Genomic DNA, 14,342 nt, shown 5'->3' with positions numbered 1-14,342 from the left:
CACATCGGCAGCGGGCCCCGCGTACGTACGGCCGGAGTTCCATTGGGGTGCGGCACAGCCGAGACTGCCCCGGTCGGTCGCCACAATCCATATTCAGCCTTTGTCGAGCGAGGCGAGTGCATTGGCCTGGGACTCTACTGCATGTACTAAACGACGAGGGTTAATGGTTTGCAGGGTTCGTCTGTATGTAGCCACGACTAGGTAATGCTCGTCATAATACTGAACTTGAAATGTATTATCCAATTGTAAATACATAGGTTAACAATAGGTATAAACACTTTAAAATCAAGGAACCTAAACCCCAAAAATGCATAAGTGCTATAATTTAAATGCCTGCGCTTCTGGCGCTGGCGCAGTGGTAGTGTATGTAACACTGTTTAGGGTACATTAGAGTGTTGGCTACATTCATTCTAGGAGTGGGTTATACAATATTGAATGTAGACAGAAATAACCGTGTGGTATCAGGGTATGGCCTTGGGTCATTCTTTAATAAAACTAACATATTTGTCAACCTATATACCCATACACATTAGACCTTCTATCTAGAGGCAGTCGGAGGCTATAGGAGCCAGATGTAATCTCAATATCAGACACTCGGACTGAGCTAGACCGAAAACTTCAGTCTCTCTAATCGTCGGTTGTTCCACTGAGACTTCGTCTGGCTCCACTAGACCTCCGATTGGGGAATGACAACAAATGTCAGTTTTATTAAAGAAATGACCCAAATCAGATGGTTATTTCTGTCTAGGACTGAGCATGCTGAGTGAAGGCTGTTTATATAATTTTGTATGTATAATAGCCTGTGTCCGCACTTTGTTTTCAAATAGACCGTCTATACGCTAAAACTTTTAAAAACCAAGAATGAAGGAGAAGATGAAAAAACTATTAACGAGAAGAATTCATTTTATTTGGCCTTGGCTTAATGTGGATGTAAATACTTTTAGATCTTATTTTTAGTGCAATATTGAATTTGATTCTGCATATAGAATTAGAAATTACAATCTCTTATCACATTTTGTTGCAGAATCTCTTAACTTGTACAGTTAGCACTAGAAAGTAGAATGGAGCGGAGGAGATCTTTGAAAATGTCTCGCAAACAAAAAATAGAGGAGATAGATCAGAAGCTCATGCAAACCTTGAAGATGTGTGCAGCAGAGAAAATATGCCCGGAAGAGTTCAGAAGTCTCACTAGACCTCTGCGAATGATCCACCAGAAATGGAGGAGGAGAGAACGGATTAATTCCATCATTTTTATTTCGCTAGTGGTGGTAGTCGTTGCAGTCTTGTATCAGGTCGAAGCTACGGCTGAATTCATATCGGCAGTGGGCAAGATTGGAATGGTGAAATTAGTAAGTATATCATCAGTTGAGAGTTTGAAGAGTGTAAACTCATATACTTTAACACAGAGTGAACACCCTTCTAAGTTCTAGCTCTCATGATAGGTAGGAAGATTTATTAAATCATATCAAATGGGGTTAATTGTTAAAAATTCAGATGTTTTAGATGATCTTTTGATGTCTCTCTTCTTTCAATAGTCTTAAACTCTTCCTCTCTGTAAGAGGAAGATTTTTAGAATATGACAACAGAATATCAGATTTGTTTGACAATATGCAGGGCATAACTTTTGAGATGTGTTAAGGCATGGTTTAGGCCAGTCAGGAGATGCACATAGTGATTAAAATTGCTTTTTCCATTCAGGCAACTTAGAGTAGCATGCTTCGGAACACACATAGCATTTGTTAGTTTATGTTATTTGTTATTATCATTCATTGTTACTCCATCGCTTATTCTAAAATGAATTACATTTGTTATTAATTTTTTGAAGAAAATAGTGATATTAACATTATTATTAATTTAAACTGTAGGTGCTGCCATACTGGGATTGGACAACCATCCATGCTAGAGACTGCCTCTTTCAGAATCCTTACCGGGAACCTGGAGGGATCACGGAAGAAGAGTGTGAGGTGAGGATCGTTGGATTCTCTTCTCTTACATCATACTTAATTCTACTCAATCTTAATGTTTAATCTGTATCAATAATCGTTATCAATAATCAATAATCTTAATCATTGAACTAGTCCATTGTGTTGTTTTTGTTTCTTTTCTTTTGTTTGAAAATGTTGTTACTTAATTCATTTTGTCTCGATTTGGATTGTTTACATCAATATGTTTGTAAATGTTGTATTTATGTTGTAGTGCGCCTCGATCCACAAAAAAACAGTATTTAACCACTGATGAAGCCACCCTACTAAAAAAAAGTTTAATAAATAAATAAATAAATAAAATAAATCAATCTTAAAAGGGAAGTGATGTCCACTCTGATGTTTAGTTATTTTTAATACGTACAAGAGTTAATATGGAGCCCTTGTGTTACCAAAAGGCACTTGCTTATTTACTTTCTTTTGAACCCAGGACCTCTTTTTTATGACACTTTACCACTTAAACTACAGGAGGCCAATTAAAAAATTTATTCTTAGTTTCTTGACTAGATTTTTGAAAATTAGGAGGACAGAATTCCATTTTATTTCATATTTTGTTCAGGACATACAAATTCCATTGGGCTTATTTGTACACAGATTTGGTTACCTAGATTTCATATGAATATAGATCGGGGGGGGGGGGGGGGGAGGGCTTGAAACAAGGTGAAATTGCAATGTATCAATAACAACCCCATTGTCTAAAGATGTCGTCAGAATTGAAGAAAAAAACAAATAACTTAAAAGCTTTAGGTGGGCCAAAAATATTAATGTGTGTGGGGGGGGGGGGGGGGGGGGGGGACAAGAAAATTCAGATTTAATTTGAATTGGCCTAATGATTGCTTTGATCCTGCAGCCGTTGGTGAATCTGTCTAAGGTAGAGAGAGTAGAAAACCTGAGCCAGGATGCGATGACCGAAGACCATCTCTTTATAGCTGTCCCGGTTATTGTGACGGATGCTATGACGGATTGGAGGGCTGTCAAAGATGTGAACTTTAGCTTAGAGTACATCTCTGAGGTATGCATTTGTTTTATATGCTCTGTTATATTGTGGAAATGATATGTAATGCCCTTCTGGCTAAAAAAATAGGATACACAACTTTTTCATTGCTCCAGCCAAGTACAACTGCCTACAGGTACATCTATGGTCAACTTGTGAGCTGATTAGATGGGGGCATAAACAGTAACACACTGTATTTTGTGAATGAATGTTATGTAATATATTCCCCTATTAAAGAATTTATCAAATTCCTTCCACCATTGCTTCCATGTTTCTTGAGTCACTTAGAAACAGTTTGAAAGATTTTTAACAAAGTTTTTTAAAGTAATATAAATCTATATTATTCTGGTGTATAGACCGTCTTTGCTGGGAAAATGTGCTTTGATCAGCTCACAAGCTCACATACTTTTTTTTCAAATTGAGAGTGAGCATTGATGTTTATCTTAGTGCATGTGATCCCTTTAATTTTCTAAGAAATTTAAGGACTACCTGTATTCTTTTTTTTTACATTTTACGTCAAATTCATGAAAAAGAAATGACAAAAACCGTTTCAAAATATCAAAATGGTATCTTCAAAAATATATCTCTTTTTCCAATGTTTTACAGCTGTACATTGATGATCCTATCCTGTCAGAGACATCTGTGTGTAGCGTTTCAGGACTGGACATGGCATCAACGTTGCAAGGCTTCTTCAAAAAGATGCATACATTAGATAATTTCCAAGTCCATTGGTAAGGCCTTTTAATGTTGCTTTTAGAATACTTATATATATATATATCCTGATAAAATCCTGATAAATGTATTTCTGCTGTTAGTATTGCATTATAATACAGTTAAACTGAAATTGTCATGCTGGTATTATTGCATACTTATGAATATGAATGCAAACATTGAGGAAAATGCATGAAATTCATATTAGAGTATGACTAATCAACCCCAGAAAAACAATAATTATGATAATGGATACTTGTATTGCACTCATATCCACCTTGCAAGAAGTTTTAGGTCCTCCACTTTTATCTTCATATTTCGTGCTTAAAGCATTCTGAGAATTCCTTCATACCAGGTACCCACTTAACACCTGGGTGGACAGAAGCGATTGTAGATTAAGAAATTCTTGTCTGAGGACATTAGGTTGGTGCTGAGGCTTGATCCCACAACCCTTGTCTCCAGTCAAGTGCTTAAACCACTCAACCAAGACCACCTCTCTATAAAGATGACATTTTTGTTTCCTTTGCATTGTTTTTTCCTAAAGGAACCTACTGGTTCATATACACCACCTACCTCTTAGGTAACTTTTGTGGTTTCCCATTGCCAGTCGTTGTGTTCAGGTTTCAAATTTTCAATACAATTAAATATAAGAAATACCAACATCCACATAATGTTTGGAAGTGCATAGGGTTGTTGTTTCATAGTGTTGTTATTCTCCATACATGAACTGTTCATTTTAAGGATTTTATGAACATTTTCTGTGTTTCCAAAATTGTTGATTTTCCAGGGGACACTGCAAGCTTCCAGCCGCTAAGGTGTTACGTCAGTACTACCGCAGGCCCTACTTCCTACCAGGGATGGTGGAGGCAGACCCCAAGAATTTCATCATAGTAGGAGGAAGAAAAGATGAAGAGACAATACCAGAATATAGAGTATGTCTTCATGTTTGTGTGTGATTTATCTGTACTGTCCATATCATACAAGACTAGACATCCAGCTAGATTAATGATGATGGTCTTATGGACCTTCTGGCAATTTTCTAAATGTTCACAAGATTGACATTGTCGGTCAAAGGTCAGTCTTTTGGGCTGTCGGCCTTGTGATGTCAGTCTCATGGACTTCGGTACAATGGTCTGAAAATCAAGACCATTACTTATTGGCTCTATAGCTGCTAAGTCGATTTGACAACTAATAGTCGTTATTTTCCCACTTGAAGCCATTTTCAAGCCCCACCTTTTTTAGGGAAGTTCTAAATTAGTATTATTTTTCAAATGCCGTTGGAATTTAACCTTTTCATTTTTTGGCCTGCAAATGGGACATAGTACCTTTAAGTCCTTTCTCAGTTCTGTATAATTGTGTAAATTCTTTTTACTGGCTTTGTTTCATTGATAGGGCGCTTTCGCAAACACGACGGAAGGCAAACACAACGGTAACGCAAGCAAAAAAACAATCTGAACATGTGCGAACCACAATTTACTCCGTCCTGTTGATTATCACGACCGTACGCGGCCATAATAGCGTTCCCTCCCTTAACACGACGGAAGAGCTGTATCGCCGTAATTCTCCCGTCTTTGCTTCCGTCGTGTTTGCGAAAGTGCCCTATTGGAACAAACATGACTTGGCACAGTCCACTTTTATCAGTGTTTGTGCATCATTTATCTTCCAAAGAATGTCACAGTCTTGGTGGGTATTGATGTATGGCAATTAAAGAATTAGTCTATCTCTGCAATGGTGTGTATGTTTTTTTTTACAGGGATTTGATCCGGCCAACATGCAGGTGACCTGGGTCAGCCAGGTCAAAGGTCAGTTCAAGTTCAAGCTGTTGCCAGATCCAGTGTGTGAGGAGAAATGTGAAGAATTGGAAGGGACTCTGAACGAAGGAGAAACCTGTAAGTGTCAAGAAGAGGTTCGATGAGTTTCATGGGTCACTTAGATAGCGCTCTTTTAATTTGCTTTAAAGGTAAAGACCAGTTTTGGAAATGCTCTCCTCTCATAAAATGAAATGGAAGCTCTTATTACCAAATTATGTGAAAGAATATGTTTTGACTAATATGTGATGATACAAATTTTACCAGGAAACCGCCTACTAATTGATATATTTGGTAAATTATTATAACTATTTGACCGGATAGATATCGCAAACGTGTCACGTAGTCCCATATACATCTTTCTGTGTACAGTGCTTGTAACTTTGATAGTAGTGGTTATTTTACCTGACTGCTAAGAAGTAAGCAACCAGACGGCCGACGGCTTTAGGTCCTCTCCGAGGGACCTGGTAATGAGGATTAATGCCTTACCAAAGGGCACTAGCGCATCGACTTGGTTTCGAACCCGGGTCACCGGATTACGAGACCACTGCTCTACAGACTTAGCTATCGCGCCTCCTCTATTAAGACTGGGCCAAATTTCTTATCATTTGGATGATTTCAGAACCTTGCAGTACAATACTTCTATGCTAGATGATCAACCTTTTCTGATCGATTCCACAACGTTTCTTTCACAATGCAATCGCATGACCAGAACTGATCTTTACCCTGTTTTTGCTCTCTTTATTTTCTTCCAGTGGTGTACTGCAATGACTTTTGGTACCTCCAATATTCAGCTGGGCCGATCGGAATCTCACTGGCTATCAGCAGTGGAGGGGCATGGGAGGATCTATGACGGGATTTGCCACGCCCTTATGATTATTATTGGTTTACATTGTTGCCTTTATTTGATGTCCATTTACTGGAGCAATCAGGTTTTTTGTTTGGGGGATTCTTTATTTTGTATAGTATTTTGTTCAGGAAAGTATGGGAACATAAATTTGAATATGAGATATTTATTTATGTCTATATTATTGTCATGTAATAATTGTGATTGTGTGTGTCTACCTGATGTCAAAGATTTTTTCATACCGGTATGTTTATACTATGAATATTTTTATTGATTGTATCAGAATCACAGAAGCTTGGTTCAAATGTCATTTTATGGACCATCTAGTATAACTGTATATTGCTATTTTATGTATAATTTGTTATTGCCAAAAAAATCATTAGGACAGGATTTGGGTTTTCGACCCAATTATATGCGGATGAATCTTAATATGAACACAGCTCTTACATATGAATGGTAGTTTTTAAAACATGGTTCTGACTGTGATTTATGAAATGTTTACTTTGTTGCAACAAAAAGAAGAAGTCTCTTGTCTTTCGGATCACATGTATCATTGAAACATAGATGCTGGTTCCCATAATTATTCCCCAAGACTTTCCTGTGCATGCTTTTCAATATGTTTTTTAATAGTCAATTGTTAGTACATTCAAGTACTGGTGTCTTTCAATTTGTTACAGTACAAGTACTGTAAAATGAGATGAATACATGAAGGGAATGCATGAATATGGACAGAAAGGATTTTGTCATTATGTCATATATTTATTTCCCTAGTAGTGCTGCAGACTCTTTTCAATTGTATATTATCATAAATACAATGTGTGGGATATTAAAAGGATCTGCTCCACTTCTGTTTAAAAAGATTGTGTTAAAGAAACTTTTTCTACTCATTTTTTGTGTCCCTTTTCACCCCATTTGATCTTAATTGAACTAGCCAAGCTAAAGAAATATGCATAGATTTATTATGGCTGTTATATTAGGTATCCTTCCAGCATTTTTAGTGCTTTGTATTGTTCATTATGTGTCGATATACTGTCTAACAGATTGATATTCATGAAAAAAGTTATGCTATTTTAGCCAAAGGAAATATCCAAAGAGAATAATGGAGTGAAACTTTCATTTTATTTTTCTTTCTTTTCACTATGTTTTTATTTAAAGAGAATCGGTAATGCTGTTTTTATATGTTGTTTTTTACAGTTTATTTATTTCTTGTGCTGGGTATAAAAAAAAAAAGGAGTTGTCTCTATAGGCCCCAAGTTATTTGAATAATATACTTCCAGTCAGAGTGTCCAGGCTTCTTAATCATGTAGCTAAAGATTATTTTTTAAATAGCCTAAAACAATGTCTATATTTTGTAGAATGAGACAGCCAGAAGAATCATATTATTTAAACCAGTGTAAAATCATGTATGTGGAGGGACAAATCCTGTTGTTGAAGACCTTTCGACTGAAATGGGCATAATTTGAGTTTCATGTGATGTTTAGACATGGACAAAAGTTGAAGTCAAAGAAAGAGTCATTAAAGATTTACATGATGCAATCGTTGAGAGGTATTAAGTTGAATATTGATTGCATAAACGTGTTTTATGAAATGTATGGAGACTTTAAAACAAATCTAACTGTATGCTGTTTTATTTTGGTTATCAAATCCATTAAAAGCACACACTGTTATTGTGTAGAAGTGCCAAGAATGATGTTGGGAAGCAAAAATCACCAAATTAAATTGAGTTACAGTACGATTCAAATCAATTCGAAAAGTTATGGAATTACGTTATGAAATTATGAATTTGTACTTCTAGATATTTAAAGGGTAATTATGGTTTATAATGTTCTTTTCTTTATATATTATTCAGAAATGTTGGCTTTATAGAATGATGGGATGAGACGGAAGGGTTGAGGGGGCAGCATGCCCTTTCCGCAGAAAACATCAGAATATGTTAACGTAAAATCAAAATGACACGTTTTCCTTGCATTTAAATTCTAAATTTGAGAAATATTTGTTACCCCATCTTGCGTAAAGGGACGGACTTTAATTTCTGTTGTTTCCCCCGTCTGGAAGTCTCAAAATCGGCGGTAATCCGCAGATTGGCAGAGGAATCTCATCCCTGACTGAATCAGATTTATCCTGAATTGATGCGAGGTTGCTGAAATGTATCATGTTACTTTTTTTATTGGTCAGTACTATTGTTTTTTTTATGGAATATACATTTTTGCTTATTTTAAGGTGGTGAGGAATAAATGGTTTATTAATCAGTACTTTTTATGAATAAAATTCATAACATTATAACCAAAGAAGTTTTACTTTACTGGCATGTATTTCTTTTTTTATCATGGCTTGTCTATCAAAGTTAATAACCTTCATAAAGAGTACCGAAGAGCTACGCCAAACTGGCTAAGATGTCAAGGTTGCTGGTTCCAAACAATTTTGTGCTGAATAATGGCATGGTGATCACACCAACGCAAAATACTGTTTTTGCCCTGCTCCAGTCCGTTGCTTGAATGATTTCAAGGTGAACCTCATGCATGGTCTCAGTAGTTTCAAACCAGAAACCCGGACAAGCAAATACAATGTTAGCACTTTCGGTACCATGGTTTTACATGTAAATGTTGTTTCTCAACCCCCCCCCCCCCCCCCCCCCCCCCCCCCCCAACAACCACAAAAAAAGACTGGCTTTTTTATTGACTGAAGAGCAACAGATCATGCACAGATTTTGCACACACCACTAAAATAATGAACAAGACGGCATCATCAATTTTGATGGAATTATGGTAATACCATAATTTATTATATCATTCATTCAAATTATATTTGTAAATATTAAATGCTGAACAAAGAAAGTTTGTTATATTACATGATTTTGTACACTTAATGTAACCTTTAAACAAATTTGTCATCTTAATTTGAATTCTATATTTCATTTCTTTTCAATTTGTTTTTCTTTCAATTCTTTGTCCTATGAGTTTTCCTGTCTGAGGCTCCTTTCTTGATTAATATTGAGATAAAACAGATGAAAAATAACATTGAGTTGGTAAACTGATTTAGAATGAAAATAAGAAAGTAGAGAGTTCTTTTCACTCTGTTAACAAAATTTCCAATTTCAGCCTGAAACAAGTTCACAACAGGTATTGTCACTTCATATTTTGTACACTTTATTTAAAAGTGCACAAGACTCAAGAGAGTCAAGAAAAAGTAATACCAAAGCATGACAGAGTGGAAAATTGTCTATGGTTATTCTTCCCTTAATTAATTGCTAGATCACGACCATGTAAGCTTACACAAAGGACAGTTTAATGGCTTTCATCTGCCATCAAAAGTTGTCTCTTTGCCTCAAACAAGATGACACTTGTTGCCATAGCAGCATTCAGGCTGTCAACCCCCATTGACATTGGTATAAAGATTCTCCTTCCATCAGTCACTGTGCAAAGCTCTCTTGCTTCCCTGCTCAGTCCCTCTGTCTCTCCCCCTATGACCAGAGCACAGTCTCCTTGGGTCCAGTTTACACTGAAATATGGAACCGTTCTTAAATCAGTGGTTGCGTTCATCTCATCCATCATCTTTGAATGATCAGCTGAAATGTCATCATCGTTATCATATTGAGAGATGTGAGCATGTTCTGACTGGTTATCTGAGACTCCACAGCTACTCTGTGTTTGCAAATCGTCATTATGAACATAGTTACAGTCTGCGATGTGAACACTCCTGTTGGGTGATAGGTAGTTTGGTAAACTGGTCCAGGGGATGTTGGAGATGATGGGCACTCTGAAATGAGCCCCTGCTCCTGACCGCAGCACCTTGGGCTCCCACACATCTACACAACCTTCAAAAATAATAACCGCAAGCAAAATTAACACTTAGACTTAATAGGATTACAAGCACATTACACAAATCATCTTATTAATACGAAAGGTACATATCGTGATTTCCTGCAGAGAATTTTCAGTACCTTTCATACTGATAGTCACCAATAAGACTCATTTTATTTTATCACAATCAAATTATAAATGGACAAGCAACAATTATAAGGCTGCAATTCAAGTATTAAAGATGTACAGCATAAATATAAATTACACTTTCAAGGCTGGTGCATGAGATAAACTAGATGGAATTTTGACTGCGCGCAGTCGAAAATGATGCCTCCGCCATAGAGCAATTTAAACAAGTTTGGAGTTTAAATCTCCAGTGGTTCTTGAGATATCATGATAACAATCTCAATGTATGGAATTTCATAAGTTGACCTCTGTGACCCTTGACCTTTGACCTACGTGCTCCAAAATCTAATCAGATTGTCTTCCTATGGTGATACACACTATCATTAAGTTTGAAGTTTAAATCTCCAGTGGTTCTTGAGATATTATGATATGGTGATACATACTATCATTAAGTTTGAAGTGAAAATTCTCCAGTGGTTCTTGAGATATCGCGATAACGATCTCAATGTATGGAATTTCATAAGTTGACCTCTGTGACCCTTGACCTTTGACCTACGTGCTCCAAAATCTAATCAGATCGTCTTCCTATGGTGATACATACTATCCTTAAGTTTGAAGTTTTTACATCTCCAGTGGTTCTTGAGATATCATGATAACAATCTCAATGTATGGAATTTCATAAGTTGACCTCTATGACCCTTGACCTTTGACCTACGTGCTCCAAAATGTAATCAGATTGTTTTCCTATAGTGATACACACTATCACTAAGTTTGAAGTTTAAATCTCCAGTGGTTCTTGAGATATCATGATAACAATCTCAATGTATGGAATTTCATAAGTTGACCTCTGTGACCCTTGACCTTTGACATACGTGCTCCAAAATCTAATCAGATCGTCTTCCTATGGTGATACATACTATCCTTAAGTTTGAAGTTTAAATCTCAAATGGTTCTTGAGATATCGCGCTAACAAACTCAATACAAGGAATTTCATAAGTTGACCTCTGTGACCTGTGACCTTTGACCTACGTACTCCAAAATCTAATCAGATCGTCTTCCAATGGTGATAAATACTATTCCCGAGTCTTAAGTTTAAATCTTAAATGGTTCTTGAGATATTGTGATAACGGTCAAACGGGACGGACGTACGGACGTACGGACGGACGTACAGACGTACGGACGTACGGACGGACAACCCGAAAACATGATGCCTCCGGCACCACCTTCGGTGGCGGAGGCATAAAAAGCAAATCCAATACATTATATTACTAGACTATTATTGTATAAATGCTGTCCTACAATTACCCTTTGTCCAAACAGTATTTTGAAATGATGTCATACTTACTGCTCTCTCAAAATGACATTGCTTAAGGCTATTACTGCTGGTGCATTTTTTTTTATCACTAAAATAATGTTATTTAAACATATTTGTGGCTTACACCCATTGAAATTGAAATTTCTCCCAGGAAGCATTACATTTATAAAATAATTTTGTTTTGGATACGAGATATTTATTTATGTCTACATTATTGTCATGTAATAATTGCTCAAGTTGCCTTCCTCTAAATGACAACTGAGACCTAATATCACTATCATCACCTGTGAAACTGTAAAACCAGAAACTGCTATGACATGAAAGTTTTGTGATTTTTAGATGAGAGTGACTGCCACATATTGCAGAAATTCAGTGTTGTGTCAGTTGTGATTCATTTACTAAGTGGGATTTTCCTGAATCTGAACAACTTGTGAAATTACAAAACATTTCATGCTGGCAAAAAAAATATCTGGATTTACAGTATATGATGAGCTCTTTAGATTATTATACCTTTGGTAACAAGTATCTTCTGGCATGCAGCAGCTGCAGCTGATCTGAGGATGGTACCTAGATTCCCAGGGTCCCGGATGTTATCACAGATCAGACTCACTGGAAGATGCTCTGTAGATGTCTGGTCTAGGTTTAGATTCTCGTACTTGGGTCTCTGGAACACACCTATCAATGGAATACAAACAGCAGAATAACATTTGTTTACCATAAGTTTGTAGATGGGGTGGTGGTTATTTTACCTGACTGCCAAGAAAGCATAAATGCTTGTTAGTAAGCAACCAGATGGCCGACGGCTTTAGGTCCTCTCCGAGGGACCTGGTAATGAGGATTAATGCCTTACCAAAGGGCACTAGCGCATCAACTTGGTTTCAAACCCGGGTCACCGGATTACGAGACCACTGCTCTACCGACTTTGTGTACAGATACATTTACATCATTGTCTTTCTTCAGAATACTTAATGCCATTGTTGACTATAATGCATGATATAGAGAGAAACAAAGAAAACAATAATGGGGCAGAGTTTTTGTGTGTCTTATTAGCCGATTTTTCATGCAGCTTACAACTTTACACAAATGCAGCAAATCACTATTATGTTCCTCCCCGTATGCAGGACAGGCATGTACCATAGTTTTTACTTTGGATGCCACCACTGTCACCACAACTAGATCTCGATTGTGGAATGCCCAAATACAGAATTTCCTTTGTTAAAAAGCTGAAGGAAATAAACGTTCCAAGTTTTGCCATGACAACTTGAAACACTTCAAGAACATTTCAGGAAAAGAAACCTGACAGAATCATGATTATCTGTCATCTTTCAAGACCCTTACTCACCCACGATTCCCTGTGGTGTACTGACGTCCGACCACAACGAGATGTCCTTGTATGCGACCTTCACCAGATTGACCCTTGACCCAGCGAGGGGAAGTCCCTCTATGTTTGACACTTGACTGAAGAAGATGGTATCAGCTCTAGCTCCAGATTCCAGGGCATCTGTAATGAGCCTTCGACCTTCCAGGATGATCTTGCCACTCTGTTCTCTGTATTTCCTGGACTTGGCCAGCATTGTAGCACGTCTAAAGAGAGCACATGAGAACAATCTTACAATTTTTGCTGCAATTCCACAACAGTTTTTTGTTGTAAGTAAAATTCAGTTGAAAATCTATAGTTAATATAGTCATACAGATGACAGGCAGATACAGATGCAGGGACAGCTTCTGAAATAAGTTTAAATTCATATTCATATCCTAGAATCACAGGCTAAAATGGTCTAAATCATTTCCAAAATATATATTTCAAAACTGAATAGGCTATTTAGACTTCAAATCAAGACCATAGTGATTAATTAATTCAGGTCATCATCTATACTTGCAACTCCATCATTAAGCGTACATTTCAATTTTCAGCATGTTCAGGTAAACAACCTTGTTCAAGTCCAAGTTGTTGTTGTTAGATCTATAACTATTTACTCAAATAGGACTTGTTCATTTGTTGACATTTTCAGTAACTACTGCCAGTGTCCGGTTAAATTTCACTTCAGACTTTCAGTACTTCATTCTTCTTAAATTTGTCAATCTTTTGACAAAACTAAACTATAAACTAAACATTTCAATATCTATTCTTATTCTTATTCTTACTCATTTCGGTCTAGACTAAATCACATTTAGATTTACCAGTTTACATGATTTAAATTTAAATTCTGTTATCTGATTATTACCCCAGGCGCTTGTCATCTGGTCCTGCCTTTGTGTATCTCGGTACATCTTGTCCCTTAATATCGTCCTTATCATCTGACATTTCAGCCCATGACTCCCTGCGATCCCCTTTCGTCGCGTCGATGGATACGGGTGGAACTCGGAACCTTCGGCTCTGCGAAGACTCCTGCCCCTGCAGGTCCGGCGGTAAGCTCGATGACGAGCCGTTAACTTCAGCTCGAAGCAGCTCAGAAGGAAATTCTCCGTTAGATATTTCATCGTTAGTCTTTGCCTGTGTTTCTACACTACCAGAAACCCCTCTTATCTTTCTCAACAATTTTTGACAACTCGTATGAAACCCAGACCTTGAGTTTCCTTGAGAAATAACTGCAAAAAGTTGTCGCACACTAGCCATGCTTGTTCTCATGGGCGCGGCCATTTTGAATTTATTCCCATTTAAACAAAAAATGGTGGCGGTATAACTTCCGTTTGTTTTGAGAGATTTATCATTTACCTTATCTAGTCTAGTTAGATTTTTCATCAGTGACATAGGCCTA

The 14,342-nt window shown here is 37.0% G+C and overlaps 2 protein-coding genes across 2 annotated transcripts; one reads left to right on the top strand and one right to left on the bottom strand.

Annotated features, from left to right (window-relative positions):
• LOC764759 lies at window positions 1-8,633 on the top strand. The gene is made up of 8 exons (XM_001201248.4): window positions 1-201; window positions 1,025-1,349; window positions 1,866-1,964; window positions 2,833-2,994; window positions 3,583-3,707; window positions 4,475-4,619; window positions 5,441-5,576; window positions 6,251-8,633. The coding sequence occupies exons 2-8, from the start codon at window positions 1,062-1,064 to the stop codon at window positions 6,346-6,348; spliced, it is 1,053 nt and encodes a 350-aa protein (XP_001201248.2). The 5' UTR covers window positions 1-201; window positions 1,025-1,061; the 3' UTR covers window positions 6,349-8,633.
• A 456-nt stretch (window positions 8,634-9,089) lies between these two features.
• LOC577400 (rRNA methyltransferase 3, mitochondrial) lies at window positions 9,090-14,239 on the bottom strand. Its single transcript, XM_030991508.1, has 4 exons — window positions 13,809-14,239; window positions 12,926-13,167; window positions 12,094-12,258; window positions 9,090-10,156 (listed from the first exon to the last, which is right to left on the bottom strand). Exons 1-4 carry the CDS (start codon window positions 14,222-14,224, stop codon window positions 9,627-9,629), a joined length of 1,353 nt encoding a protein of 450 aa, XP_030847368.1. The 5' UTR covers window positions 14,225-14,239; the 3' UTR covers window positions 9,090-9,626.
• Window positions 14,240-14,342: the final 103 nt, after the last annotated feature.

This window comes from Strongylocentrotus purpuratus, unplaced genomic scaffold, assembly GCF_000002235.5.
Source record: "Strongylocentrotus purpuratus isolate Spur 01 unplaced genomic scaffold, Spur_5.0 spur5_scaffold_2, whole genome shotgun sequence".
Classification (NCBI taxonomy): Eukaryota; Metazoa; Echinodermata; class Echinoidea; order Camarodonta; family Strongylocentrotidae; genus Strongylocentrotus; species Strongylocentrotus purpuratus.
Note: the sequence above shows the minus strand (reverse complement) of the source record. Positions and strands in the feature narration are given on the sequence as shown.